This window comes from Balaenoptera borealis (assembly GCF_965194805.1).
Source record: "Balaenoptera borealis genome assembly, chromosome: 10".
NCBI lineage: Eukaryota > Metazoa > Chordata > Mammalia > Artiodactyla > Balaenopteridae > Balaenoptera > Balaenoptera borealis.
The window spans coordinates 77039192-77053869 of record NC_138874.1 but is presented as its reverse complement, the minus strand read 5'-3'; the positions used below and the strand labels follow the sequence as shown (position 1 = coordinate 77053869).

Below are 14678 nucleotides of genomic sequence, written 5' to 3'. Positions count from 1 at the left end.
TTTTTAACAAATTAAAAAATAAGGAGAATTTTGAAACTCCTTTTGCTAGGCACAGGTACTATCAGTGGGAACACTTGTTTAAACTCATGCAATTTCAAGATATCAAGAGGGAATGAGGTATAGAAGATAACTTTCTTTTTAAAAGTAAATGTACAGTAAAAGATGAAGATTACTGTATATAGTCTAAAACAGCAGTTAATCTATTCTATTGCATCTTTTTTTTCTAATACCCTTGTATTAGAATGATATTATTTACTTACTTATGCCTATGTATCCACAGGTGAGAAAGAGAAAACATGTGATAGAAAAAAAGAAGTTTTAACTATAGTTAAATTGAGATGATTATGAAAATATTAACAGGAACTTGCTTTAAACACTTAATATTCATATCAAAAAAAGAAAATGCATGTATCTTATATTTTCTTTGTATTTATTCATATGAATAATTTTAATAATGCTTTAGATAAAATCATATGGAATTTATTTTGTCTTATCACATAAAATTACACCTAGCTATCTATCTCCTATACATAGGTAAAATTCACCTCTATTAAACGTGGATGACTTCAATTCTAAAACAGAAATTTTAAATGAGATTCTAAGAATTGCTTCTATGTCCTAAGTGAAAAGTTACTCCATATTGATTTATAAAGAAGACATAAGTATTGTTTGGAAGGAATATAGAAGTACTATGATGACTCTTACAGAGTAATTGTTGAATCTACATGAAGTTGTTAATTATTTTGTGAAGTCTTTTTTGTTTTTTCAAAATGACTTGATTTTTTAAAGAAAATATTTGATAATAATTCATTTCGAGATAGCTTATTTTCTAGTAATTTATGCTTAGAATCCTTGAAAAAGTTTTTGAATAGATAATTTAAACATTTGTCAGATAATTAAATGTGTAGAGCTTGACACTTCAATAAATACATATTAGAATTACAAAATCCTCTACTATCTACCACAATTTTCCAAATAAAAATAATCCCTAAGTGTTGCTATTTGAAAATTATCACCATCAAATATATGATTCCAGATGATGTCATAGTATACATATAATAATATATATCCCTCACTAATTTCAAATAAAACACATTCTACTTTCCACATAAATCTTTTTTTAGTTCAAACATGTTTTGCTAAATGTGGTTAACACAATCAAAGAGAATCAAATCTTATTGGCTCAATTCCTACATTCACCAGTAATTCAAAAAGAAACCATCATTTTCAACTTATAAAAAAATGAAAAAAAAATATTTAAAGCATGAATCCTGTATTATATTATTACTCTAGAAGTAGCATGCCAGGCATTAAGTTCTTTTAAATTCAATTTTAGCATTAAAATATATATTAAAATCAGTTTTAACATTTTAAAAACTATTTTCAATATAACCTTGTATAATAGTATTAATACAGCTATAATATGATATATATGTTTAAAAACAGTTTTCCCATTAAAAGATACATTTCATAATTTTTGAGGCTTGCTTTATTCCTACTAGTAAATACTACAAATGTAACACAGTAGAATGTGTCTTAGTCCCTCAATTCCACCAAATTCCAGTTAATAAAATTTTCCTGGATTTAATTTAATCATATTCAAAATTGTATAATATCCTTGGTTGTTCTGCATTTCATGTTGATAGTTACTTTTGAAATTTTTAAAAATATAAACAAGTTAAACATCTTCAAAAGAAATAAGGGTTTGAGGGTAGCATCATTATAGAAACTATAAAGCTATGAAGTCTTTTAGCAATAATTTAAAAGACTTTCAAAAATGATGATTTAATATTGCTTAGAGATTCCAAATAGTGCAAGAGAAATATTAAGTTATATACGAGAGTATATACAAGAGTTATAAATATTAAGTTATATATAACAAGACAGCAGTCTCATTAGAGAGGAATATAATGAAAAGAATATTCCTAAGTGGTTAGATATTTAATATTAATTCTTTATTTTCATTCAGATTTGAATTATTCTATTTTATAACATCTTAAAGTAGTATCTTAGAAAAGTCTATTATTTTAGACCACAGAATTGTTTTTTTCTTACCAAATAGGAGTTGGCTTTTGAAACCAAATCAGGAATTACTATTTTATGATTGTGCTTTATTTTCCTCATTTTTTATGAGAAAATATATCTTCAGAATTAATTTTTAATTTGGGGGAAAATGCCTGATTCTGAAGGTTTAGAAATTAAATATGATACTCAACGTGTTCATCTGCAAATGTCTCCTCAAATTGAATACTTCTTTACTGTTACTCAGTTTTTTTTAATGATCTTTTGTTTGTTTTTTGGTTATTACTTTTCAATTTAACTTTTCTTAGGTTCTCATCTTAACAATTTTCTGTTTAAAATAATGTAATAAAGCAGGCCGTAAAAGGTATTTCCACATCAAGTTGAAATTAAATACTCACCACACAGCATCCATCAAAACCCACTTCTAAAAGCCCCTGAAAGGTCTACTTACATCGTGCTGTCCCCCAGTTCTTCATAGAGATGCGCCCCCGGAGGCGGCGGAGGTGGCGGGGGCATGGCCACTGGTGCAGGGGCAGGCGCTGCGGGTTTCGCTGCAGGTAGGGCGGATTGGATTCGGGCTGTCTTGGTGCACTCAGCTTGGCGTCTTTGGTAAAGTAAGGAGGTTTTGTAAAACTCATTTTAGAAGTCATATACTTATCAATAGGCTACCTTTCAATAATAAAGTCCAGTTATCAGGGGAACTCAAACATTTTTACAGAAATATTTGAACTTATTAACTGATAAAATTACAAAAGCATCCCCACAGAGTATCTTTTATGTATAACCCCTTCTCCTTGGTTCTTTAAAATATTTACTCCTTGAAAAACGGGTAGAATTCAGTAGAAAAATTTGCAAATTAAGTTAAATGATAATATTAAAGGGAGAAGGCAAAATATTTATAAAAAATGTGATTGATAATTGGTAGTTGTTTAATGGATCTCTTTCATAATGTGAGGCATATAGAAGATACATAATTTTCCTTTATTATTAGTCTTCCATCTGTTTAAAGAAAAGTTATTTAAAAATGATTTAAAACATTTTTGACATTAGTTTACAGGGGCTGTGAAGATGTACACATTTAGGAGGGAGATTTGGTTAGCTTTTATTTCCTTTGAATTCCTAGGAATGCCTGTGATTCTTGCATTGGAGGTAAGCTGCTCTTTTTTGACTTTCTTGGATCCTGATTGTTAATTCTTGCCTCAAAATCAAGATCCCAAAGGGTGGAGGCTATAAGGGCAAACTGTCTTTTTCATATTTCTTCCACTTGTATCCAATTGTCTAAAACTAGCTCAATTCTATATATACAAAACCACAAAGGAATTTGAACTAAAAAGTAGTTCAAATACAAAATACAAATACAAAATAGACAAATATTGCATGGTTCAGGGCAGGCTGCCTACTTTATCAGCGTTATCTCTTTTTTTTTCTTTTTATATCACATAAAATCATATGCAAAATATTGGTAATTATACTTACACTTTAAACCTGTTTGGGAAAGCAATGAATAAAAAAAAAGAGAAAGCTACATGAGAAATACTGCATTCATAATATTTTAACATTTGATTTAATCTAAATTATGAATAATTTATGGATTAAACTCACAATGACACAGACTTAATTACATAGTAGGGGAACTAGTATTTCAATTCAGAAAGTGAAAATGGTGACCACTGTCACAGTCCTACAAGCTGTTAAAACATTCATTGCAGGAAAACAAAGAAATTAACTAAATGGAATAAAAAAAGCTGGATTAAAACATGCATATGTGAATTTCAACTCTGATAGAGAAATGGAATATTAAAGATGATCTGATCTTTATAGTTAGCGTTTTGGTTTTCTACACTTGAACAATATTAAAAGAATGGAGTCACGCAGCAAGCCCTGATTATACTCTTGGCCTCACTTTGAAGCCGAAGCTAGAATCGGAAGGTGCCACTCCTGGGTAATGAATTTATGACACTTTTTTTCACATTTGCCTCCTAGTTTTCCATGCATAGCAAATTTCAAAGACACATCTTAGTATTAAAGAATAACCATCCTAATCTATTTATAAGCAGAATACGAAGGTACAAAAGTTAGGTTTTAAAATATTAGAATTTTACTTTGAAACATGTTTACTTCTGTTAATCTATAAAAAAGAGTTACCAAAATTCATTCATAGAGTGTCAGGCTGATTACGGAACTAAAAAGATTAAATAATGCATCTTTACAATGTTTAAATATTAAGCATCTTAATTTTTTGTTAAAATTTAGACCATTTAGCATAACATCCAGGGTGCTTCAGTTTTGATCACTGCATTGTGTGCCAAATATAAGAAGTTTTCTCACTGATTTTAATGTTAGCAGGATATAATAAAGCTCCTTTGAGAAACATTTGAATGAAAAAGAAAAACTGTAATATAGACTAAATTTAACATGAAAATTAATATTGGATTGATAGCTTAATCTAAAAATTTGTCCGTTATTAAGTTTGTGCATAGGCTTTAGATTTGGCATATCAACTGATTTACTAACACACGTTGAACTCCAGTATATCAACCTAAATGTTATATTTGCAACTACACATTGCTTTTGTGAAGGAAGATATTCCTATAGTATCTTCATGCAGAGGGTACTTTTTAACTTTCAGGTTGGAATTACCTTACCTTATTTAATTCAATAGAAAATTCTCAGTGTTAGACAACAAAGATAACAGTTTAAGAATATATAAGGACTTTTTCAGTCCTTTCCCTGTAAGTATTTTAAATGGTGAGTAAGCTGTTCTACCATTATTTCTTACTGTTTGTTATGTCAAGTAATTTATATGGCTTATGGTTCCTGTCTGTTACTTACTTTCATTTTGTGGCACCTTCAGGGCTACATCTCTTCTTAACCTATTCCACAATTTTTTCACCAATCATCATCAATAGGGATATACTTAAAGTATAGCCCTGTATCACAAAGGGTCCCCATTTCTAGTGTCAAATAAAGAATAGCTCGCTAGACTATTTTAAATATAGATGTTTAAATTAGGAAAAATTTACTTGACTACTTTGAAGAGCCTAAACAAGAAAAATATAGATATTTTAAATGGATGTATTTGCCTGTAGGAACCAGAGAAATGTAAGGCCTCTACAGCCAAAATATACTCTTAGATGTTATAATATAGGCTCTATCAAGGCTAGCCAGGAAAGAAGAAACCATATGGAAAATTACATATTGTGTGCTATGATTTTTAAATGATTTTTTCAAACATTGTAATCATCTGCATAGAGGTAAATTTAACAATATGGATAAAAACCTAGCATGACAATGTATTTAGGTTACAGACCTTCCTTTGGAACTGGGTTATTTCTATATGACATTCCACTGCCTTTGCCCCAGGATACCTTGTACCTTTTCTCCCAAGGCTCTTAACCTGATGAAGAGCATAAACAAAGCTACAGGAGGTAACCTAATATTCCTAGCAGATAAGAATATTTTAGGAGCACAGGAACGCTGAGCAATCTGTGACAAATGTTTTGACAGTTTGTATTGTTTTCCCTTAAAGGAAGGTCATTTGGTACAGGAAAAATACAGCACTCCCAAAATGGCTGCAGCATTAGTATCTTACAGCTACAAAGCCATTTTACCAGAGATAGTTTTTTGATAATGCCTTCTTGAGGAACTATCCATGTTCAGCATGTATGAATACTTACTGTCTGTAGCTGACCAAAACCACCAAGATGGCAGGAATACAGCAGAGGATGATGATGAAGGCCAGAGCCAGCAAGGCCCCTTCTGTGTAGCCTAGACTTTCTCCTCGCTTCTTAATGCTGGTTACTGCCTCTGGAGTCCGGATCTCCAGAATGCGTCCTCCTTCCCCATAATACGGCTGAAAGTCTTTATTGATATCGAGGAGTTTGCCATCTAAAAATCTTTATTGTTAAACAGTAAAAGCAAAGATGTTAACAGAGAAAGGCTTTTTTTTAAACAAAATATTTTTTGTGATATCTTTTAATATTTTCTTTAATTATAACATAAGCTAAGTCAGAAGTCTTATTATGAATAAGAAAAGCATATATAAAAAGTAAGAGCAATAAAGAAGAGTAACGCCTCTATATTCACATATCAAAGATACTAATAACAAGGACCCTTACTTAAGACACTTACAGACTGGGGGAAAATAATTACCAATGTCACTGAAATTTATATCACTATGTTGAGATTATTTAGTTTAAGTTATTCAGGTGGGATAAAATATAATATTCTAAATTATATAGTATAGTTTAAAAATATATTCCTGCATTATATATCCTTCGGTTCTCAAAGTAATCCTGTAAAACAGAACCTTAATACTGACTTCCTGCAGACCACAAAGCTACACAGTTAGGGAAACAAATCTGAGATACCAACCCAAGCCTTCATAGTGTATATTTGTGTTTCAACATACCACCTTAAATGCTGACACTCTCAAATCTCAAACCAAAATATTTTTATGGGCTAAGAGTGAACAAATTAAAAAGTTTTTTTCTTCCTGGAAAGAGAAAACTAAATAAATGATGCAGGTAGTAAATCAGTGTAGTCAGGATGACAGGAATTGGTGGTCAATTTAATCTAGTAGTTCTTGCAAACCCTTTCTCTAAATAATGCAATTCCAACTATGAGCATTGTGTTGGGGAGGAGAATTAAAGAATAACTGTTAATTCTATTAGACTGAACAATTTTTTTACAGATTTTATGCTGTAATTAGCAGGCAATTTTTTTTTTTTTTTTTTCAAAATTCCCCAGGAACACTTAAATGATCCTTTACAAATCCTATAATATTGAAGCAAAAATTATGTTCTTAAAACCACAAAGCCACAGGGCTTCCCTGGTGGCGCAGTGGTTGAGAATCTGCCTGCTAATGCAGGGGACACGGGTTCGAGCCCTGGTCTGGGAAGATCCCACATGCCGCTGAGCAACTGGGCCCGTGAGCCACAACTACTGAGCCTGCTCGTCTGGAGCCTGTGCCCCGCAACGGGAGGGGCCGCGATAGTGAAAGGCCCGCGCACCGCGATGAAGAGTGGCCCCCACTTGCCGCAACTAGAGAAAGCCCTCACACGAAAACTAAGAGACCCAACACAGCCATAAATAAATAAATAAAGTATTAAAAAAACAAACAAACAAAACTAATCTTAAAAAAAAAAAAAAAAAAACCACAAAGCCACAATATGTCTTAGGTATTTTTAAAAAAATTTTAAGACTTTTATCTATAAAGGTGAAATGTCTTGCTATAGAAAATTGAAAAACACAAAATAGTTCAAAAGGCAAAATTACTCAAATGCCCACAATGCAAAGATTACTACTGCTAATATTTTGGTGTACTCAAGTCTAATCTTTTTTTTTTTTTCTATTAATAAACATTTTTATATACTTGAAATTACACAGCATACACAAAGTGAAAATATTTTAGAAATACATGTCTTAATATAAAATACCATACTTATGCTGAAGATGTGGAAAATACAAAGAAATGTGAAAGAAAAGATTTATATGGCCCAAAATTTCACCATCAAATGGTAACCGAAGAATGCTATGCTTGTGCATTTTACAGGCTATTTCATCCCTTTGAATACTTTTTATTCTGATTTTCCAAGTGATCATGCTGACTTTAAATCTAGTTAAACACACTGTTCATAGTTTCCATAGAGAAAAAATAAAGATATGCTTGATATCAGATATGAATTCCACTGGATAGTTTATTAATCTTCCAATTTAGGAAACCTAATGGCTCAAAAAACTCTATTTTAGTTTTAAAGCTACACAGTTTTTCATTCAAGTTTTCATGCTGTAACTTAAGGCAGTAAGGATGCTTTTCTTGGTTTTTTTTTTTACAAATATGCTTTTGTAGATGAAAATGCACTTTTTATATCAATTTTTCTAGGCCATTTTCAGATACATAAAGAAGTACAATAAAATTGTATCCATTGTTCTAAGTACTAGATTGGAAAAGAATTATAAAACACTTTGTTTGAATTGTTTATCAGATAAAGTAAGAAATTCCAAATGAAGTACAGTTAAGAGTTATGTCACAAGAACTGTATCATTAGAAACTGGGAAGGATCAGAAGCAGAGGAAGATCATTAATCGCAGGGAAAAATTATTCCTATCATGTGGATCCACGGATCACAATTCTATTGGATTCCTACTGGATTCTATTTGATATCCAAACCACCTAAAGGAAGATTTATTAGTCTTTTTACACTACAATAACTCCATTATTTAGATCTTCATTTTGGTTTATTTCTCAATTTCGGTAATCGTAAGTAATTGTTTACTAGAAGAGTTGATAGCTTTTGAATCCATAACTGATCTAGAGTATCTTTCTTTTTTGCTGTATATATGCGAAACAACTTGCCTAGGCCAAGATTCTTGAGGCATAACATTTTCCTTAAAATATTGTGGATTTGATCCCATTGATTTTTGGTATTTCATCATGCAGATGGGATGTATAAGGCTTATCTAATTTTTGCTCCTTTACAATTAAGTCATTTTTATTTTTGTTTCAATAGTTTTAAAACATACTCAGGTACTTTTCGAGGACATATGACAACATTTTCACTGATTTCACCTGTAATGTAATGAAATATTTTAATTACATTTTTACCTCAGAGATACATGCAATTATCAGGTTGTATCTTCATTGTCCTCTAAATATATTCTGACTTCTTTTATGATTTTCTTTTCTTTTCTGTAATATGCTGTGAGCTTCTTATGTTTATACTTCATTTTGCCAATTCATTTTTCAGATGCTTTTTCATTCTAGGCAAGGTTGAATCCAGATGGTCAATGGATTTTAAGAGAATTTCTCCCTAAGATCGAAAAATTAGCCCCAAGAAACTTCAGGCTTTTGTTTTATACTTTTTCTGATTTCAGGACTAAGAGCTCTACTGTCTCCTAACATCCATGTAAATCCTTGAAGATGAAATCTAATTGACCTTCTCGTGAATGTGCACTAACCCACACCTACTCAATTTGAGCAGAGGAAAGGCATACTCCAAATGGCCTGAGGGGAAAGCACTTCATCAAAGCCCACCACCAGGGACTTCCCTGGCGGTCCAGTGGTTAAGACGCTGCACTTCCACTGCAGGGGGCACGGGTTCGATCCCTGGTCAGGGAACGAAGATCCTACAGGCCACGTGGCTAAAATCAAAACAAAACAAAACAAAAGCCCACCACCATGTTGGAGAAGGGCAATCCTCACTATTCTTTTGTGGAGCATTTTTTACCAGAAGCAGGTAAGGATTCAGGGCATGCAAAACACATACACCATTTGTCTTATATGGTCTTGTTTTCTACAGAAAATATTAAACTAATTTCCAGTGGTTTCTGTAAGAGAATTATTTCCAGAGATATAGTCTACCTCTGAGTCATCAGGGTGTTATTTCTTTTATTTTGTTTTACAGTATTTATTACTGATCCCACTTTTCACCTTTCTTACTTATTTAGAAAGGAGATAAAGCTGTCAGATTCAATATCAATAAAGAAATGTGATTTTCTCTTTATTCTCATCCATAGTCTACTTAGCTGCTGGTTAAAATGCTTTTCAAGTCTAAGGGTGAGGTGAACAGACCCCTTCCTAGTGTTTAGCCAACATTAATTAATTACTGCTCTGTTTTCCTGAGATGAGGTAAATTCCTAAGCCAATTCCATGTCTTCTGATTCACCCAACTGATGGAGCACAAGCAAACAGGTATCCCTGGCTCCATTCCCTGGAACACAACTTTCAAATTACAATGTATAACTACAGACCACTCTGCATTTTACCTTGAGGATTTCAGTGTTGCAATGTACATATGGATGTAGAAATAAAGGGGAGGGTGAGCAGGAGAATGTATTCTGTACTTCACAAAAGCACACACATAGGGGCTTCCTTGGTGGTGCAGTGATTGAGAATCTGCCTGCCAATGCAGGGGACACGGGTTCGAGCCCTGGTCTGGGAAGATCCCACGTGCCACGGAGCAGCTGGGCGTGTGAACCACAATTACTGAGCCTGCGCGTCTGGAGCCTGTGCTCCGCAGCAAGAGAGGCCGCGATAGTGAGAGGCCTGTGCACCGCGATGAACAGTGGCCCCTGCTTGCCACAACTAGAGAAAGCCCTTGCACAGAAATGAAGACCCAACACAACCATAAATAAATAAATAAATAAATAAATAAATAAATAAATAAAATAATAAAAAAAGAAAAGCACACACCTAAACAGTGGAGGGACAACTGCCTATTTCCTTTGTCAGTAAATAATGTGGGTCTCTGAAATAAATAGGTTTACAGAATGGGCAATGGTTAACATATCTGCCCACATCCATTCCACTTGGATAAGGTTGTTCCCTTAATAAAAGAAATCAAGGGTGGACCACTATTTCCTCTATACAGTTCCACAATTATTTTAACTAGATTCTAACATTTAGTTTTCTAATTACTTGAATTTTCAGTATTTTGAATTTTTTTTCTGTACTTAGGAAGTTGAAAGAAGTTTTATCAGAGGTTGGTAGTTAGATTCATTTTAAAGTATTTTTTTTTAACATTGTACTTTTAAATGCAGTTTCTAAAATATACCAGCTTTCTCTACCTTCTTCTTTATCTCTCATTTACTATCTGGACAGACTAATTTTAAGCAGACTGGACTATTAAGTGTACAAGCTAAAATTGTATTTGCTTATTTTTAAATTTAATTAAGTTTTGCTTTAAAATAGTATGGTCTGTTTCTGCTCAGAAGGCAGAAAGCCGCAAGAGATTGTGGCACCCACCCTAATGATGGGAAAGTCATATAACATTAAAATCATAAATTTTTTTGCAAGCATAAAACCAAATTCCAAAGAGTGACAATTTCCTCCAACAGTGGGATGAGACCATGTATTGTTTCACCTTTCTCAGAACAAACTAAAAGTAGGTACCATAAATTCAAATAAAACAAACCAGCTAAATTTTTAATAAATGCTTAAAAGCTAAGTGTGTATCAGCATGTAAGGTTAGATAGAATAAGTGACCCACAAACACAAGTGGGGGTTTGCACTCACTCACAAACTCTTTTCCATGGCCCACCATAAGATAGATTGGGTACAGGGCAGGAGACCAGAGAAATCCTCTTCATAGTGCAGGGATATAGGAAGTAATCAGCTAAGGCTGGGGTGCTCTGCAATTTTCTGGACCTGTATCTCACATAAAGCAAGAGCCATATAGAGAGAGAGGGAGGAAGTACTCCCATCCCTAAGGCTCAAGTAAAGGTCCACTGCTTCTGGAGAAGAGCTATGAGCAAAATCCACCCCATCTGGGGGAGGAGAAGGAGCTCTCTTGGGCCTAAGACCCTGCAAAGTAGAGGTCTACTACTGGTTGGGGAGGGGCAGGGAACTCTCTTACACCCAAGAACCTCCACAAATATGAAGTAGAGTATGGATGCCATGGGAAGGCGTGGAAGAAAATCTGAGAAAGCCCCACCCCAAATCCTAGGCACACCAGCTAGACAAGGAAAACAGAATACCCCAACCTCTCATTGTCCCATTCCCACCTTTAGAGTAGAACCAAGCAACAAGCAAGAGCTGTTTACTACATTGGGAGAGTTAAGAGAACGGAGAGAAACCCTTTCTGTGTCACAGGCATTCAGGGACTGCTGAAAGATAAAGAAAGCAATAGACCAGACACAGAGGTAACCCAGATATTGGAACCGTCACATAGGGACTTTGATACAACTCTGATTAATATTTTACAGACTCTAGTAGTAAGGCAGAAAACATGTCTGAAATGATGGAGAAACTCAGTAAAGTGGTACAAACTGTAAGAACCAAATGGAAATGCAAGAATTTTTAAAAAAGATATGAAGATGAAGAATTCCTTCAATGAGCTTATCAGTAGGCTAACATAGATGAGTCAGTGAACCTGAAAACAGGACAGCAGAAATTATTCAAACTAAAACACAAAGAGGGAGGGACCTTCAACATGGCAGAGGAGTAAGATGTGGAGATCACCTTCCTCCCCACAAATACATCAAAAATATATCTACATGTGGAACAACTCCTACAGAACACCTACTGAACGTTGGCAGAAGACCTCAGACTTCCCAAAAGGCAAGAAAATCCCCAGGTACCTGGGTAGGGCAAAAGAAAAACAGAGACAAAAGAATAGGTATGGGACCTGCACCTCTGGGAGGGAGCTGTGAAGGAGGAAAAGTTTCCACAAACTAGGAAGGCCCTTCACTGGCGGAGATGGGGGGTGGCGGGGAGCGAAGCTTCAGAGCCACAGAGGAGAGCGCAGCAACAGCGGTGCAGAGGGCAAAGCGGAGAGATTCCTGCACAGAGGATGGGTGCCAACCAGCACTCACCAGCCTGAGAGGCTTGTCTGCTCACCCGCCCGGGGCGGGTGTGGGCTGGGAGCTGAGGCTCGGCTTCGGAGGTCAGACCCCAGGGAGAGGACTGGGGTTGGCTGTGTGAACACAGCCTAAAGGGGGCTAGTGCACCACAGCAAGCCGGGAGGGAGTCCGGGAAAAAGTCTGGAACTCCCTAAGAGGCAACGAACCATTGTTTCTGGGTGCGCGAGGAGCGGGGATTCAGAGCACCGCCTAAATGAGCTCCAGAGATGGGGGCAAGCTGCAGCTATCAGTGTGGACCCCAGAGATGGGCATGAGATGCTAAGGCTGCTGGTACAGCCACCAAGAAGCCTGTGTGCGAGCACAGGTCACTATCCACACCTCCCGTCCTGGGAGCCTGTGCAGCGCACCACTGCCAGGGTCCCGTGATCCAGGGACATCTTCCCTGGGAGAACACACGGAGCTCTCAGGCTGTTGCAATGTTACGCTGGAATCTGCCGCCGCAGGCTCACCCCCCATTTCATACCCCTCCCTCCCCCCGGCCAGAGTGAGCCAGAGCCCCCGAATCAGCTGCTGCTTTAACCCCGTCCTGTCTGGGCGGGGAACAGAAGCCCTCAGGTGACCTACACGCAGAGGCGGAGCCAAATCCAAAGCTGAACCCCAGGAGCTGTGCAAACAAAGAACAGAAAAGGAAATTTCTCCCAGCAGCCTCAGGAGCAGCGGATTAAATCTCCACAATCAACTTGATGTACCCTGCATCTGTGGATTACCTGAATGGACAATGAATCATCCCAAAATTGAGGCAGTGGACTTTGGGAGCAACTGTAGACTTGGGGTTTCCTTTCTGCATCTAATGTGTTTCTGTTTTTATGTTTATCTTAGTTTAGTATTTAGAGCTTATTATCATTGGTAGATTTGTTTATTGACTTGGTTGCTCTCTTCCTTCTTTTTTTTACATAAATATATTTTATTTTCCTTTTTCTCTTTTTGTGAGTGTGTATGTATATGCTTCTTTGTATGATTAGGTCTGTGTAGCTTTGCTTTTACCATTTGTCCTAGGGTTCTGTCTATCCGTTTTTTTTTTTTTTAGTATAGTTTTTAGTGCTTGTTATCATTGGTGAATTTGTTTTTTGGTTTGGTTGCTCTCTTCTTTCTTTTTTTTTATTACTTATTTTTTTATTTCTTAATAATATTTTTTATTTTAATAACTTTTATTTTATTTTATTTCCTTCTTTCTTTCTTTTTCTCCCTTTTCATCTGAGTCGTGTGTCTGACAGGGTCTTGGTGCTCTGGCCGGGGGTCAGGGCTGAGCCGCTGAGGTAGGAGAGCCAGATTCAGGACATTTATCCACCAGAGACCTCCTGGCACCATGTAATATCAAACGGCGAAAGCTCTCCCAGAGATCTCCATCTCAACGCTAAGACACAGCTCCACTCAATGACCAGCAAGCTACAGTGCTGGACACCCTATGCCAAACAGCTAGCAACACAGGAACACAACCCCAACCATTAGCAGGGAGGCTCCCTAACATCATAATAAGTTCATAGACACCCCAAAATACACCACCAGATGCGGTCCTGCCCACCAGAGACACAAGATCCAGCCTCATCCACCAGAACACAGGCACCAGTCCCCTCCACCAGGAAGCCTACACAACGCACTGAGCCAGCCTTACCCACTGGGGGCAGACACCAAAAACAATGGGAACTACGAACCTGCAGCCTGCAAAAAGGAGACTCGAAACATAGTAGGTTAAGCAAAATGAGAAGACAGAGAAACATGCAGCAGATGAAGGAGCAAGGTAAAAGCCCACCATAACAAACAAATGAAGAGGAAATAGGCAGTCTACCTGAAAAAGAATTCAGAGTAATGAGAGTAAAGATGATCCAAAATGTTGGAAATAGAATGGAGAAAATACAAGAAACGTTTAACAAGGACCTAGAAGAACTAAAGAGCAAACAATGATGAACAATGCAATAAATGAAATTAAAAATTCTCTAGAAGCAATCAATACCAGAATAACTGAGGCAGAAGAACAGATAAGTGACCCGGAAGATAAAATAGTGGAAATAACTACCGCAGAGCAGAATAGAGAAAAAAGAATGAAAAGAATTGAGGACAGTCCCAGAAACCTCTGGGACAACATTAAACACACCAACATTCAATTAATAGGGGTTCCAGAAAAGAGAAAAAAACAAAAGGGACTGAGAAAATATTTGAGGAGATTATAGTTGAAAACGTCCCTAATATGGAAAGGAAATAGTCAAGCACAGGAAATGCATAGAGTCCAATACAGGATAAATCCAAGGAGAAACAAGCCAACACACATGTTAAACTATCAAAAATTAAATACAAAG

General features: G+C 35.8%; 2 protein-coding genes across 8 annotated transcripts in view; one reads left to right on the top strand and one right to left on the bottom strand.

The window, feature by feature from the left end:
• Positions 1 to 14678, bottom strand: part of PCDH15 (protocadherin related 15) — a 751961-nt gene that overhangs the window by 18440 nt on the left and 718843 nt on the right. For all 7 annotated transcript variants that reach the window (XR_014230935.1, XM_082339387.1, XM_082339383.1 and 4 more), the window contains 2 exons: positions 5700 to 5918; positions 2474 to 2626 (listed from right to left, as the gene is read on the bottom strand). Coding sequence is in view for 6 of the 7 variants with exons in the window: in XM_082339387.1 (XP_082195513.1) it covers positions 2474 to 2626; positions 5700 to 5918 (372 nt within the window). In the remaining variant the exon portion in view is untranslated. The remainder of the gene's footprint in view (positions 1 to 2473; positions 2627 to 5699; positions 5919 to 14678) is intronic.
• The window catches only part of LOC309635420 (uncharacterized protein), a gene marked incomplete at its 5' end in the record, with an annotated part of 576760 nt that overhangs the window by 458265 nt on the left and 103817 nt on the right, over positions 1 to 14678 (top strand). The gene's annotated exons all lie outside the window — the stretch shown is intronic.